The 16,037-nt window shown below is 42.0% G+C and overlaps 1 protein-coding gene across 2 annotated transcripts in view; it reads right to left on the bottom strand.

Moving 5' to 3' along the window:
* The window catches only part of KHDRBS3 (KH RNA binding domain containing, signal transduction associated 3), a 93,538-nt gene extending 77,743 nt beyond the window's left edge, over positions 1-15,795 (bottom strand). For both annotated transcript variants that reach the window (XR_005703787.1, XM_040083928.2), the window contains exon 1: positions 15,299-15,795. Coding sequence is in view for 1 of the 2 variants with exons in the window: in XM_040083928.2 (XP_039939862.1) it covers positions 15,299-15,386 (88 nt within the window). In the remaining variant the exon portion in view is untranslated. The remainder of the gene's footprint in view (positions 1-15,298) is intronic.
* Positions 15,796-16,037: the final 242 nt, after the last annotated feature.

A 16,037-nucleotide genomic window follows, 5' to 3' on the forward strand; every position in this document is an offset into this window, starting at 1 on the left:
AAGTTTTACTGGAACAAAATTACATCATGTAGTTAATTGATAAATTAACTTTAGACGTTAGTGTTTTAGTTTTAATCCGGCTAATTTCAAAATGACAACTTTCACCAAACACAACTTTTTCCCAGTGGTGAGTACGTGTGTTCTCAGGGGAGTAATTCCTATATTTGATAGTTTAGATAGCAAATTTCAGTACATTTCTACAGACTATACACTAAAAATCAATACTACAAAGTGTCATGGGCACAAGACAGGTGACACCTTTCAGTGCCGTGGAACAATTCACAGTCAGGGAAGTTCACCTACATTCAAGGTGAGACAGCAAAAACAAAACTGGTCATATTTTTAACAGTAGTGCTGGGAACCTGCACAAGCTACTTCCTACTAAACACCTGCCCTGCCTGTCCCCCTCCTGCCTTCACAACCCCATATATTCAAGTTTCTGCTACTTCATCACTTCTGCCTGCCAAGAAACAATAAGAAAAGTGCCAACGCAAACTACCTGAGGTGCCATTACTTCTTGATTCAGTGATGCTTAAATTGCTTTTATACAGGAAAGAAAATGTTGATGCTCCATTTTCCAAAAGTACAGAATGAAGTTATCTTCTAGATGTGGCAGAGGACAAAGAGAATGCATTTTAAAAAATACAGCTGCTTAGGAAATTTAGAGTCTGGGTACCTAAAAGAAGAAGGATAGCTGAGACAGCTGTCCCAATTAATAGGGCAGATTTATCTATTGCTTCTTGCTACTAGAGAGAAACAAAGCAAAAATGTGCTTTTGGGAAGAAACTCAAGCAGTTGCAATGGATACCTGCGCACCCATGAAAAAGTCTTCCTAGAGAAAGGGGCATGTTAACACACGTCGAGTTAAGTTTCAAATCTCGCTTCCCTGTCTGGATTCATTAACCATAGAGCAAGTGCAAGAATGACATGTCCAGTCACACACAGAATAACCACCTAAAAAGACTGGAATGTGTTATTTTGCATACACCCAAGAAATAGTGCTCCACTGAACTGAAAAATCTGACTGCACAATAATACATCTGAAAGGAACATTTAACCACAGGGAATATAAGCTCTTTCTTGTGCCAACAGGAGAGACAAACTCACAAATCCCTCTACCAAATCTGACGTGAGAGTTTAAAGACTCAATCATCAGTGTGTCACAGAGCTAGAAAACACCAGAAATGCTACAATTAATTTCTGTTGATCATAATGGAATTACATTCCCAGAGCCACTCTTTTTGGGGGATTCCTTTCTAAAGCAAGACACCATTAACTTATTAAGTTACTACTCATATTTGCTATAACTGTAACTTTTAAAATAGGAACATAACAGTAAATTATCAGAAAGAGCTGGGAATGGAGAAGAGCTTTTTTTTCACTAAATTCATATAGTTTTTACTATATCCTTGCATAATAACGAACCATTGGCAGTACCCCTTGACAAGAAGAGATTAACTGTGTAGCTGGCCAGGAGTATCTATTCTGTTTAATCTATTTTTCTGAAGGGGCCACCTGCTCTTATTTCTTAATTTTGTGGCTTAGCTCGAAATTGCATTCCCTATTCTGTTAGGATTTCAATTAGGTACATGTAAAATTTCTCCCATGTCAGGATGGCTATCTTGAAGATGAAATAATGTAAAGGGAAAAGGTGTCATTGCAAAAAGTTGATTGACTATAATTGATACAGCTCAAACAGTTAATTAGTCATCAATAAAATAAAACAAAAATAATGCTAACATTTGTGTTATTACAGCACAGCTTGACATCCATTACTAACAGTACGCACAGCCATGTTTAAGGTACCAAACCTGAATAAAGAAACTGTTTCCTTTCTGCATTCCCTCCACGCAGCTCTTTTCTGACGACTATGCAGAAAAGCTTCAAATCTCACCTTTGATAACAGCAATGAAACCTTCCCAAATGAGGAGCCAAAAAATACCTCATAGAGATGTTGACAAGACATACCCATGTGATTAGCATCATTTGCACAGACTTAGAAATAATGAATAGTTACTACTAAAACACTTACTGACATACAAGTTACAGGGTTGAGCTCTAGCCAGCTAGTACACTAGTATATAAAGTTAAGCAAAATATTCTGAAAGAACGGTAAAGAATTACAGAAACTGTAGAAGCCTACAGTATCACCTTATAATTTATCCAAGTGGGAAAGAAAAGTACTTTTGATTCGATTATTTCCTATCCATTTCAGTGCTTTCCCCAGAAAAATTACCAAGCAGGAGGCTATCCAGCAAGTCGAATACTTTAGCTATTGCCTAAAGTAATGAAATAAATACTCAGCTTCAGCCTCATGGAAGGCTTCATAGCAAGCAGCCTCCTAGCTCAGGCAGCCATTGGAAGCTTCGGTCATTGCTTTGAACACGTGAACAGGAATAAGGGATTGGTGCCTTCAGGACCTACAACCTACTCAGATGCAGAAAATATATCACGTTAGCACAATGCTCAGTACATCACTGAAGTCTAAAGAAACTATGATCTACCCGTTAAGAAAGCAAATCACATCCATTTTCCACTGTCAGGGCATTAATCTAAAGGATAATTTGCTTAGAGTTCTTTATAGAGCTGATCCCACAGCCAGCTACTTGCCACTTACATGGTAATGAAATACACACCAGCATTTTTAATTAACCTTATATTGAACTTCATGAACTATTACTTAGGTTTCAAACAAGGCCTATTATTTCAGGTCTGCAAACTATATAAGTGCATCTATAAATAAATAATTTATAAATACCATTATGGCAATTTCCCTGTAGTCTCCATCTAATCAGCTGATAATAAAGGAATATTCTAAGAACTTGAAGTTTAAAAGTCTGGTAAAGTTTCTTTTCAAATTTTATTCAACACTTATCAAGTTGGATTGACAGTAGCCTTAATAGTTCAAGCATACATGAAGAAAACACCATAGGCCAAAGCTACTTCAGGTCATAGAAGGGTTTGGAGTGGAAGTGACCTTAAAGACCATCTAGTCCCATAATCCCTGCCATGGGCAGGGACACCTTCCCCTAGACCAGGTTGCTCAGAGCCCCATCCAACCTGACCTGGAACACTCCAAGGGATGGGGCTTCCACAGCTTCTCTGAGTAACTTGAGCCCGTGCCTCAGCACACAGAGAAGAATTTCTTCCTAATATATAATCCAAATTTCTCCTCTTTTAGTTTAAAACCATCCCCATGTATGCTATGTCATCAATCTCAATATATAAAGTGAGGGGCAGAAGGAAGAGGTGGACATTCGGAGTGGGAGGAATAAGGAAAGGGGAGGATGTTCCAAGTGGAGGCGTTTGTCTCCTCGAGCCACAGTCAGGTGTGATGAAATCCTGCCTTCGTGGAGATGGCTGAACACCTGCCTGCTCATGGGAGTGGTGAATGGATTCCTCGTTTTCATTTTCTGTGCACAGCTTGTACCTTGCTTATCCTATCTTAACCCAGAGTTTTGTAGTTTTTACTCTTCCGATTCCCTCCCCCATTCCCTCGTGGGGAAGGGAGCGAGCGGCAGCGGGGCTGAGCTGCGGGCTGGGGTTACAGCAGGACAGGGACACACCTGCACCTTGAGATGCGGAAGAGGCAGAACACAGCCGGCTGCGAGAGCTGCTGTGACAGGCGAGCACCGACGGCACCCGCGCGGCTCCGGTTCCGCTCTCCCGGGGATGACACCCGATCCCAGCTCTCCCAGAGGATGACAGCGCTCCCCGGAGCCCCAGTCCGGGCTCTCCCGGCGGGTTCACACCCGATCCCGGAAGCCCCAATCCCACCTCTCCCGGTGGGCTAATGCCCGATCCTGGGAGCTCCCATCCCGCCTCTCCCGGGGGTTCACACCCGCTCCTACAGCCCCCCGATCCCACCTCTCCCGGGGGATCACACCCGTTCCCACAGCCCCGATCCCGGCTCTACTGGGGAATCACACCCGCTCCCACAGCCGATCCCGCCTCTCCCGGGGGTTCACACCTGCTCCTACAGCCCCCCGATCCCACCTCTCCCGGGGGATCACACCCGTTCCCACAGCCCCGATCCCGGCTCTACCGATCACACCCGCTCCCACAGCCGATCCCGCCTCTCCCGGGGGTTCACACCTGCTCCTACAGCCCCCCGATCCCACCTCTCCCGGGGGATCACACCCGTTCCCACAGCCCCGATCCCGGCTCTACTGGGGAATCACACCCGCTCCCACAGCCGATCCCGCCTCTCCCGGGGGTTCACACCTGCTCCTACAGCCCCCCGATCCCACCTCTCCCGGGGGATCACACCCGTTCCCACAGCCCCGATCCCGGCTCTACCGATCACACCCGCTCCCGGGAGCCCCGCAGGGCCGGGCCGCTGTCGCCCCCTCCTGGCAGCACTCGGCGCGGGCCGCACCGCTCCAGAAATAATCCCCGAAACGCCCTAAGGCCCACCCGAAACCGCTCCCCCCAAAACGAAACATACACAATGCTTTCTCTAATTAACTAGTGCCCTAATCATAATATACTTGCCTGGTTTCAAAAACCTTTCTGCATAAGCTACATAGTCAGGATTTCTGCATCACTACATGCAAGATGTTGTATTAGAATCTTACAGAAAAACCCACCATTGGAAGGTTTTGCTCTTTCCAAAGTGTGCCCATATTAGTAGTTAATAATCGCCCAAGATCCTCAAATTCATATATGATATAAGGCTGGAAAAAGCCTTCAGAGGTCATTAATGCTCTGCCATGGTTTAGCCCCAGCTAGCAGCTGAGCCCCACAGAAGTGCTCTTTTCCCCCCAGAAGGATGGGGGAGAATATCACAAGGGTAAAATTAATAAACTTTGTGGGTCGAGATAAAGACTGTTTAATAGTAGGTAAAGTAAAATCCATACACATAAGCAAAACAATTCATCCACCGCTTGCCACGGCCAGGCAGGTGCTCAGCCATTCCCAGGAAAGCAGGGTGCCATCACACATAACGGTTACTTGGGAAAACAAACACTATCGCTCCAAACTTCCCCTCTTCCTTCTCCCCCATGGCCTTGTGAAAAACGCCAATCACTTGTTTTTAAAATTTTGAAAGTTTAATAGTAAATAAGATGGTTATAAAAATAGAATTAGAGTAAAAAAATTGAGCAATTAGAGTTAGGACAATACGAGACAATAAAAAACAAAGTTACAGACGCCTGGGTGCCTCCCCGAGCAAAAAGCCCCGAAGAAGGACCTCTGTTAACAAAGGATTATCTCTTAAAAGCAATAGCCTGTTGAATATTCATATATTTCATACATGATGCATAAATTCCATTTAAACAAATAATTGTTTCTGGTTAGTATCACTTTTTTCCTTTAATCTCTATGGCGTCCACAAGGCTGAGAGAGGCAGGAGGAGTTGGTCTCTTCTGATAAGGAAGTAGTAAATTCTTTTTCTCTGAAAGATTTACATTTTCCTGTGGTTGGTACATATAAACTACATTTTAACTACAAAACTACATTTACCTTACTATCAAAATATTAATACAACATTAAAATCAATACAACATAATACATATAGTAAATATCTTGCGTAGAGCCATATAATATGCACTTTTCACAGCTTTATATGCCGGGCATGATGCCATATGGTCTGGAATATCTCCTGGGTCAGTTGGGCTCAGCTGTCCCAGCTGTCTTACCCCATTCAGCCTCCTCGCCCACCGCTGAGGTGAGGAGCAGAAGAGGCCTTGAAGGAACAGAAAAGGCCTCTGTGTAAGCTCTGCTAAGCAGTAATGAAGACATCCCTGTGTTATCAATACTGTTTTCATCACATATCCAAAGCACAACCCCACACTGGCTACTAGGAACAAAAAATTGACCCCAGCCAAAACCACCACATCCCTCACAAACACTTTACGACTACACTTACATCATTCCCAGCATTTATTTCACATGGTATTAACAGGCTTCTATGAGACTCAGGTGCCTGCAGAAACAAAAAGATCTAAAGAACAGATACAGTATGCCTTAAAAACATGATAAATCTTTTGTTGTATGCTTTTATACAATAGGCCAATAAAAACCTAATCATTTTTCCAGGCCATGGATGCACAGTGCAATAAAGAGTTCAAGGGTATAGGATAAGTGAAAAGAACCTTTTAAGACCAATCTGTGTAACATAAGACAAATTGGACCACAATAGTCCAATACCGAGGTGCTGCATTTCACCTTGCAGACTATCTAGCCTAGGATATTACTGGGATAACTCTACACAGGGAGTAAGTGTTAACTAAAGGTATCACTGCAGCCCATCTGCTGTGAAGCAGCATAGCTCCTCCAGACACACCAGGCTTTAAATGGAGAAACAGAGTCAGTCACTAAGAACAAACTCTTTTGCTTTGAGAAACATATCCAACTACCACAAAGATTTTGAAGAACCCTTTTAAGGAAGGCAGAAAACTTATCTGTGACCAAGTTTCTTCAAAATTAGGACTTCCTGAGCCTAAAATCATAGACTGTAAGTGGTCATGAAGCAGTTAGATACTTAGTAAAGTGGGAAAAAAAAAAAAAAAGGCATTCTGAACTTCCATGACTCTACAAATGGAACAAGAACATCATATCCAAAATCTGTTTCTATAGCTGAGAAAAATCAGGTTTCCTTCAAGCTCAGAAGGGGAGATGGGATACAGTTAAATACAATAAAAAGTCAAACAACCAAAAAGACATGATGAACCATAGTGCCTTTCACTCTCACAGAAGTGAAATTTATCATTTAGCATTAGTCTGGAGGTAGGTAGAGAAGGGTGATTTTTTTACTTCACTGCTTTACCCCATGGAGCTCTATCACTGAAGTTGGCATAGAGGGCACCACAGCATTTATGCTTAATAGCAGAAGAAATGCAGCAACAATCTCAACCCTCAAATACCGCAGATGTGATCGCTGGGAGCAGAAGCTGGGGCTTCTGACCAGGGACATATCAGGATTGGTACTTGAACACCTCTAGTTAACTAGGACATGGATCAAAATGAACAGTGACAAAAACCTTTGTCCACTACCAGCAAACATAAAAGTACACACAAAAGGAAGAAAGACCATATTAAAAGCAGTCCTTCCATTTCTACATCTGAAAATCATCATCTTTATCCCAAAGCAGTAGGAAAAAATGGCTGAAAACATTTAAAATCTTTTGCTTTCAAACACATCTGCTTCCCAGAATATTGTTATTGAATGGTTTGAGACAGTAAAAGGCTACAGGCACATCTACTCTCCAGGCATTCAACAAATGCAGCAGCAGTGAGAGGAGAAGCAATTTCAATTTATAGAATCATAGAATACCCTGAGTTGGAAGGGACCCACAAGGACGAGTCCAACTCCTGGCCCTGCACAAGACCAGCTCAAGGATCTCACCATGCAGCTGAAAGCATTGTTCAAATGTTTCTTGATCTGTGTCAGGCTTGGTGCTGTGATCACTTCCCTGGGGAGCCTGTTCCAGTACCCAACCACCTTCCAGGGGAAGAACCTTTTCTCAATATCCAACCTAAACCTCCCCTGATACAGCTTCAGGCCATTCTCTCAGGTCCTGTCACTGGTCACTACAGAGAAGAGATCAGTGCCAGTCCCTCCTCTCTGCCCTCATGAGGATGTTGCATACTACAATGTCTCCCCTCAGTCTCTTCTTCTCCAAGCTGAACTGACCAAGTAACCTCAGCCACATCTCACATGGCTTCTCCTCCAGACCCTTCATCTTCATAGTCCTCCTCTGAGCACCCTATAATAGTTTTATATCTTTCCTATATTGTGCACTTAAGACATTTTCTGATATTCTTTGTCTTGTCCACATAAAGGCATCTTCCTCAGACTACTCCTTTTGAACAATCCTGATGGATTACTAAAGTCAGAGAAAATCAGTAAATCCTCAGAGGATTTGCAACATCAGGTTTTCACTGTCACTATATTATACCAAGATCAGCACAGCAGCAGTTGTTATAACAATTTTTCTGTTGGATCAAGTACAATGGGTTTACTGAAATGATTTCTAATCTTCTAGGTTTCCAATTACTTTGTCAACAAATTCTTCCTAGAAAATTAAGATATATAAATGAACACCTATACAAGCCAAAAAAAGTGAAAGATTTACCACCTACAAGAATTCAACTGACATTTTTTGCTGCCTTGCAACTTTGTTGAAGTTGAGTTGCTACCTGCAGCCAAAAGTCTGATAAACACATCAAAATAAGAAATGAAAGGCATCCAGAAAATAGCAACTAGAGATGCAGAACAGAAAGGAAATACATTTAACTGCCTAGTTGCTCAATAAGTTTACCTTGACAATAAGGCAAAATGCTGAAAAACAACACAACGTAAAAGAACTATAAGTGATAAATAGGATAAAGGTGAGTTTAAACAAAGGAAAATTTTAAGTTAGGATAAACACACAAAGAATAAAACATGCACTGGTCAGCTGTTGAGGTACAAAAATACATCAGTCAGTCTAACAATGCTTCTTCGTGCTATCTCTCCAGTTACTGCTCTGTAATTTGCTCCTTGACATAAAGAGCCAACCTACAGCTACTGTACAGCCCAAGTCATTGGCAGTTCAAAGAGCTTAACAATTTAGCAGGGATCAAATGTCCATAAACGCAACTCATTTTGAGCCAAAGATGTCAAGACACACAAAACCTACTGGTCCTTCTATCTGGTTTGGGTGTTAATCAACCATTGCTAAAGCATTGTGAATTTTTTCATTTTTACTTCTTGGCCAGACATTCCACCATTAGCTTCAAGGGCCTTTTTGCACCTTTATTCACTCCTGAAGGCAGTCAGGCTCTCAAAGCACAAATTGAAGATCACTTTCACACACCAATCAGACTAGCAAGAGGCCTACAGAGCTTCTCAAGCTTGCAAAGCACTGTATTTTTTATCATGATTTCCTCAAAGATTAAGACATATGGATGTCTGGAACTAGAATGTCACAAGAAAATTAAATTCCTGAGTCCATATGCCCTTATGGCCTTAGCTTAAGGCCATAAAATCTTAATTTTCTAGCTAGTCTTACACTTGACAAAAATCACACTTGGCTAGAAATTTATGGCTCTAAAATAATTCCCAGAACTCCCACCTCCCCTACCAAACAGCAAATGGCATGGGTGAGTCCCACCTTCCCAGGATTCAGGGGTAGACAACCCCACTTTATCAAGATATGCCACATGCCCAGTATAGAAGCCCTGTCCTTTGTTATCTTCTATTCAAAAAACAGTATTAATAATGTAAACACTAAGCTCGCAAGACTTCTGCAGAGCTCAGCTAAGAACAGTCAGTTAATTCACCATAAAATATTAGGTGTGTCAGTTACCAGTTAATCTATTTAAACATGCTTTTTACTGAACCCTGCTAAATACCAATTAAAAAGTCATGCAGTACCACACTGAATACTTTACAGAGGCTTCTCAACTCTGAACTTTGATACCTGATTCTTTCAAACAAAAGTGCATCCTGAATTCTTTTGTATCTTAATTATACTCAAAGTCAGGGAGGGAAAGAGTCAAAGGGCAGAAATGTCACATGCATAAATTTTAAGTATATGCAAGAAAAGTCAAACAGGCCACAGGCCAGAAGAAGAGTGCTGTGACCTTCTTTCTGCTTTTCCCAGTAAATAAGTACTCAGAAGGTTACAGTTTTAATTTGCATGGCTGGTGTCAAAAAGGATTGAAAGTGACAAACCATGTCAGCCTGCATTTGAAACCTTTAAATTCAATCTCTCTCATTGACTGCCAAAGTGAGTGTGCAAGTGAATTAGGAGTCAGCTTTACACTAACTGATCACAGTGAGTGGCTCTAGGCTTCAGAACAGACAAGCTCAAGGGTGAAGAAAGTATGATTATCTTCAGCTGCATTTTGCAGAAGCCCTGTTAACATGAGTGGAATATCTGATAAACCACTTCCCCAGCCTTTTCTGAGAGCAAGATTGAAATCTAACTTTTAGGAAGCGCTCTGACTGTTCTGAACTGCTGAGGTTTTACCAAATACAGATAGCTGAGGTAAGAACCAGACTCAAATATATCTTCTGCCCTCCAAGAGTTACTACTTTTCGTGCTGCTTTAAGAAAACAGAAACAGAACCCAAGTTAGCCTTCCCTAGTTTGATGTAATAGTAGCAACCATTACATCATACCCATTCCCATTACTATCACATAAATTTCTCATCACACTTGGCCTGGAAAATATCCAATTCCACCAAAACAATTTCTTTCGACTATTGTCTTCTAGTAAACAGACTAAAACCAGAGGAGTTTATTTCTGATTAACCTCAAATAATGACAACTAAAAGTGACCAGCTCTCTGAAAAAAATCTGAGGGGCATAAAATATACTACATTTCATAGGATGCTCTGAATGATTTTAAAGCACCATCAGCTTTCTATAGCCATATCTCATTTTCAAAACACCTATGACCTTCATGAAGTGCTTTGAAATCCTCAAAGAGATTGAGAAAAGTATTATTTCTGTGATTGATACCATAATGACAAGGAGAGTTTGAGGTTACCACGATGGAGTACATTTAACACCATTAGTGACTGGGAATGAGCAGCACCGTGTGTCTGTGCCATGCCAGGAAACCTGTCCACACAGGAAAGTGGATGTTTCAGTGGCAAACTGATTACTTGTATTACAACATATGTATGTCACTACACAATCAAATTTATTTTTGATAAAGAAAAGCACAAAACCCTTTACATACTTAGGTGGATTTATTGGTAGTTTCCCTGGTTTCAGCTGGGATAGAGTTCCTTTTCTTCCTAGTGCCTAGTACAGTGCTGTGCTTCAGATTCAGTATAAGAGTTGACAATACAGTGATATTTCGGTTGTTGCTAAGTAGTGCCTACTCTAAATCAAGGACTTTGCAGTGTCTCATGCTCTTCTGGGGAGGAGGTGCACAAGAAGCCCAGAGGGAGCACAGCCAGGAGTAGTGACCTGAACTGGACAAAGGAATATTCCACAGCACAGGATGCATGCCCAGTATATAAACTGGGGGGAGTTGACTCAGAGCCACTGATTGCTGCTTGGGGACAGCCTGGGCATCAGTCAGCAGATGGGGAACAACTGTACTGTGCATCACTTGTTTCTCTTGGGTTTTACTCCTCTTTTTCGTTTCCAGTATAATTATTATATTTTACTTTATTTCAGTCATTAAACCCACAAGCTGTATCTTTTTTCAGTTCTCCCCAGATTCCACCAGGGGAAAGGGAACGAGTGGCTACACAGTACCTACCAACCAAGCTGAGCTTAAACCATGACAAAAATCAGTAACATATATAGAATCTTAATTTAATGTTAAGCTCCTGCTTCAACCATTTTTACAAAGCCATCTCTGCTGGGGAAAAAAAAAAAAAAAAATTAGACTACTAATATCCTCCACAAAGCAGAAAGTGAGTACACTCCCTCACACTCCATTCTCCCTGATATTTAGGGAGGTACAGCTCTGATTATTGAACTCCCAAGCAAAATTTGACACAAGAAACAGCCAGCCCCTGCTGATCACCACTAGATACGTGGCTCAGGGAAGCCATTCAACACACAGCTAGCACATACAGCCATCTACTGATAGGAAGGCTTGGTATTCCTATACATCGTCTCATTGACATTTTAAAGGAAGCCTTGCCAACTGTAGATATTACCTCAAATCTCAAAGCAGCTAAAATGAGCTTGTGAGGACGAATTCCAGAGGTCCAGTCTGTACAAGAGAGTTATCTTTCAGCAATGGCAGCGGCCCTAACTCTCATTATCTACACACTTAATTATCTACACAAACGGAACAATTGCCAAGCACCCATTTTCAGGTCTCCCATGTTAAAAATGTGGCTGGTATCACCATGTTTTATTTACAGTTAGCTTCTTCCATCTGCAGTTTCACATACTTCACTCAACATTCACAAACTGCTCATCTTGAATCACTACTATAAATAAATGTGAAAGAAGGTAAAGTAACTTTTGTCTCAGGGATCTTCAGTAATTTTAGAGCATCACTCAAGAACCAGTTTATGACAACCAACAGTACACTTACACATTTACCAACAGTTACATACAACTACAACTGCAAAGTCACTCTTCGAAATAAGGCTTTATTTCAGAATTACCATCACTCCCACAGACAGAAATATTTTTCAGATTTTGTATAAAGATAAGGAGTTGAAAATAGGAAAAATACAAATGTACTAATTTCTTGCTTCTTCACAGAATCTCATCTTTCCCAAGATTCTTCATTTACAGAACTTGCTATAAGCTAATAACTGGACAAAACGTTCCAGTTCCCACTGTCTAGCACCAGCTGCAAATTTATCCTATTAGCATGGTCATCTTACTGCACATGCAAAAAACTCTACTTCCAATCTATAACATGTTTAATGGTTTACAGGCAAAAAAAAAAAAAAAAATCCCCTTTTTAGGATGGCTTAATGTTCAAGTATACAAATACATCTTCTTAATTAGAACAAGTGATAAAGTCTAGTCGCCTGGAAAAGATTCCCACTGTTCTAAGATTCGAGCAGCAGCTAAATATTTCAATGACTGCTCAAAACAAAATTTAAGCAATAGGTATTGCATTTGTGTCCCAAGGATACAGGGCATCAAATCCTTGAACAGAGTCCTCAACAAGAAAAAACAGGACTTACTATGCAGTAACATTGAAGGATACTGATTTTAGTGCTTTCAAAACAAAGTTTTGAGGCAGAAAAATTTCTGTCATATCTTAATTCAGAAGGACAGATTAATAAGACTGTCCATGAAAATATTCTTACAGCATCTTAGTTATTTCCACATTGCTCTTTTTTAACTGAAGTGTTATGCAGGAACTTGAAGCAGGTCGGGCTCTTCACTTTTCAAACTTAAAATTATGTCATTTGTGTGCACACAAATTATAATGTATAATTATAAGCATAACATGCAAATTAATCCACTTCTGTTTGAAAACTATAATTACCATATTTCAGAAGTCTAGACCCGAAATCTTCCCAAGAAACAATAATTCAACACAACTGGAAATCTGTTAGCAATTTGGCTCTTCTGTCTGAAAACACACTTCATCCATACAACTCTTAAAATTACTCCTGAGATTCTGCACAAAGCCAGTTGATGTACAGTATTTCAGTTCAAGTAAATACAGACAGCAAATTTAATACCACTAAGACACCAAAATGCTATTACATAATTAAGGTGGTTATTTAAAGCACTTAAAACCTTTGCTAAGACATTCTTACAGATACCCATAAAAAGCCAAACTTGGAAACCTGTTTGATTCTAAACTTAAAAGATAAACAAATCCAGTTAAAAAAATTAGACAAGCTATTTTATTTGCCTCCACACAAGCTAATATAGAAAATACTCAGCAGACCTGGCACACAAAATCCAAGCCAGAACCACCACATATACATTTCCACTAATAACTGTCATTTAAGTGCATAGAATTATTACAATTGAGAAAAAAACAGTCCCTGATAAAGTTAGTGACATTGTAGCATGGGTTTGTAAGACATCCCCTCCTGAAGTTATATTTCCCACCTGTATTAGACAGTCACTTCATTTTATCTGGTTCTTTGGGGATTCTACTATTAAAGTGTCTATTTTACATAGATATTATACATATTTCCTTTTAAAACTACGGTTAACCAGTTGATTAGTCACCCTCAATCTTTCTTTTCCCCATCTCTAATATATGAAACACTTCAAATATAATCCAAGACTATTTTCAAAGTAAACAAAAAATCGAGACACCTACTAGATTACAGAAGTTGGAAGCACATACATTTACATTTTTCACTGACAATTTTTTTTTTTGAGCTGAATGTAGGCATGCAGATACTGTGATGAAAGGCAAAAGCTTCAGTCCCCCAATTTATCATTTCAATGAGAACCTCAAAAAATATCAAACTCAGTCAAAAGGACAGATTTACTTCCTTTAACACAGTTGACAAACTAGTAAATCACATACTTCTGTAACCCCCTGGAATAATTTACACATGCAAAAAGATTCTTCACTACTTGGAGAGGAACTTCAATAATTTGTAGCCATCAAGTTTAATTTTCACAAGTTTTTTTCATTTACAGTAAACACAGGAAAAAACCTGCTTTTTTAACATAATTCTCCTTTTCCCACAATCAACAAGGGCACTTTTAACGATTCAAAGTCTGGGAAAAATATGCAAAATACCAATCACCCATGGACACAGACCTTCACTTCACTTAGCATATGCATTCCACAGTTGAAACTGTGACAGCTATCCCTAACTCCAGAGTACTTCATATAACGGTAATTTTCCTTCTGATTCGGAGACAGGCATTTGCATCTATTACACATAAAAATCTACAATGCATTAGAAGAACCCACATCAATTTCAACTTGTTCCTGTTACAGGATGTAAAATACACCAAGCATGGCATTGTAATAATTGCAATTGAAGCAAAAATCATTTTGACTGTCACTATGGTGTATTAGAGGATCAGTTCATAGCTTATTTCACTTGAGCATCCTAAGCACTAGAATAAGCATTTGTCTCTACAGAGCTGTACTTGAAAGTCACCTACCAATTATACAGTATCTCCAACTGTAGATTAAATCATACTTTAATTCACACAGAATTACTTTTCTAGTCGGTATTGCATCACTGAAACAAAAAGCCAGATCTTTAAAGCACATCTGACATGACAAATGAAGAAGTGGTGGGAGTAACTTATTATCTGGAGTTATATAATTGCAAAACAAAATATGCTCTGTGGTTTTTTTTAAAGGTTTACTGAAATAAATTGTTGGTTCTTTAATATCTCAGTCGCAGAGCCCAAAGTTTCTAAGAAAGGCCATCGGTAGTAGGCTCGTTCTAAAGAAGGCTCTCACATGTAAACAATCGGCTGTTCATTGTTCAGAAACGGGGTAAAATAGGAAAACCTTCTGGGGTTCCAATTGACGTGCAGCCCGAGCAGAGCACGGCAGACCCAGCCGTCCTACACAGCCATTCAGCTCCGAATAATCTATAACTCGAGAAGCGAGCGATGGCAGAGAAGCCACCGACGGAAGAGGGGCAACGCTGGAAGGCATCCAGCGTGCGCGGCTGGTCGGCGATGCTGCCCGGCAGGGGAAGGGGAAAGCGCCGGGAGCCGGCAAATACCGACAGCCTGAACACAACAAACCCCTCCAAGCGGGGCAAGGCAAGGGTGAAACCCTCACCGAAAACCACACCAAGAAACTGAACACAACAAACCCCTCCAAGCGGTGCAATAAGGAAGAGTGAACCGCCGGCTGAGCAGCCGCGGCGGCGGGCGCTCCCTCCGGCCCGTCCGCACCGCTGGACAAGGCGCCCCGCCGCCCCTCACCTTGGTTGACCAGCCGTAAGGCGTGGGTGAAGGACGGGTCCAGCGAGTCCTTCTCCGCCATCAGCTCGGGCAGGTACTTCTCGTCCATGGCAGCGGCGGCGGCCCGGAGCGGCAGCGGAACCGGCGTGCCCACCGGGAAGGAGCGGGTCCGAGTCCCAGGCGGCAGTAAATCCTCGGAGGCAGCGCTTCCCCCTGGCCGCCTCCCGCCCGGGGCTGCGGGGACGCATCCAGGAGGAAGCGCCGCAAGCCCCTGGCCAGGAGGGGGGAGAAAAGGGGCGCGGACTGTGGGGACGCCCCCCCTCAGCAGGCAAGGGGCGCGGACAAATCACAAATCACTCAGCAGAAGGAGATAAGACGGGGAAGAGACGCGCCCCGGGAGCCGCTGACTCAGACAAGACGGGGTGCTGCGCACACAATAAAAGAGGGACAGTTAAGCGGCGGCAGGCGCTGTGCACAAACCCACAGCACCAGCACCCACGACACTGCCCCAACTGAGCGGTGAATGCGCGCCGCGCCAGGTTTATATAGGGCTCCAGACCACGCCCCCCCGCCCCCCTTAGCCCCGCCCAGGAGCGGGCCCCCCCTCCCCGACTCCGTCCAATGGGCGGGGATAGCGGAGACGCCCGAGTGTCGCCGCCTCGCTCAAGTGAAAGCTCCTATTAGATAGCGTGACCTGTCAGTCAGAAACGGCGTGCCGCTTCTCATTGGTGGCTGCTGCTGGCCCCGCCTCCCCACGGTC

The sequence above is a fragment of the Hirundo rustica genome, chromosome 1 (genome assembly GCF_015227805.2).
Source record: "Hirundo rustica isolate bHirRus1 chromosome 1, bHirRus1.pri.v3, whole genome shotgun sequence".
NCBI classification, from domain to species: domain Eukaryota; kingdom Metazoa; phylum Chordata; class Aves; order Passeriformes; family Hirundinidae; genus Hirundo; species Hirundo rustica.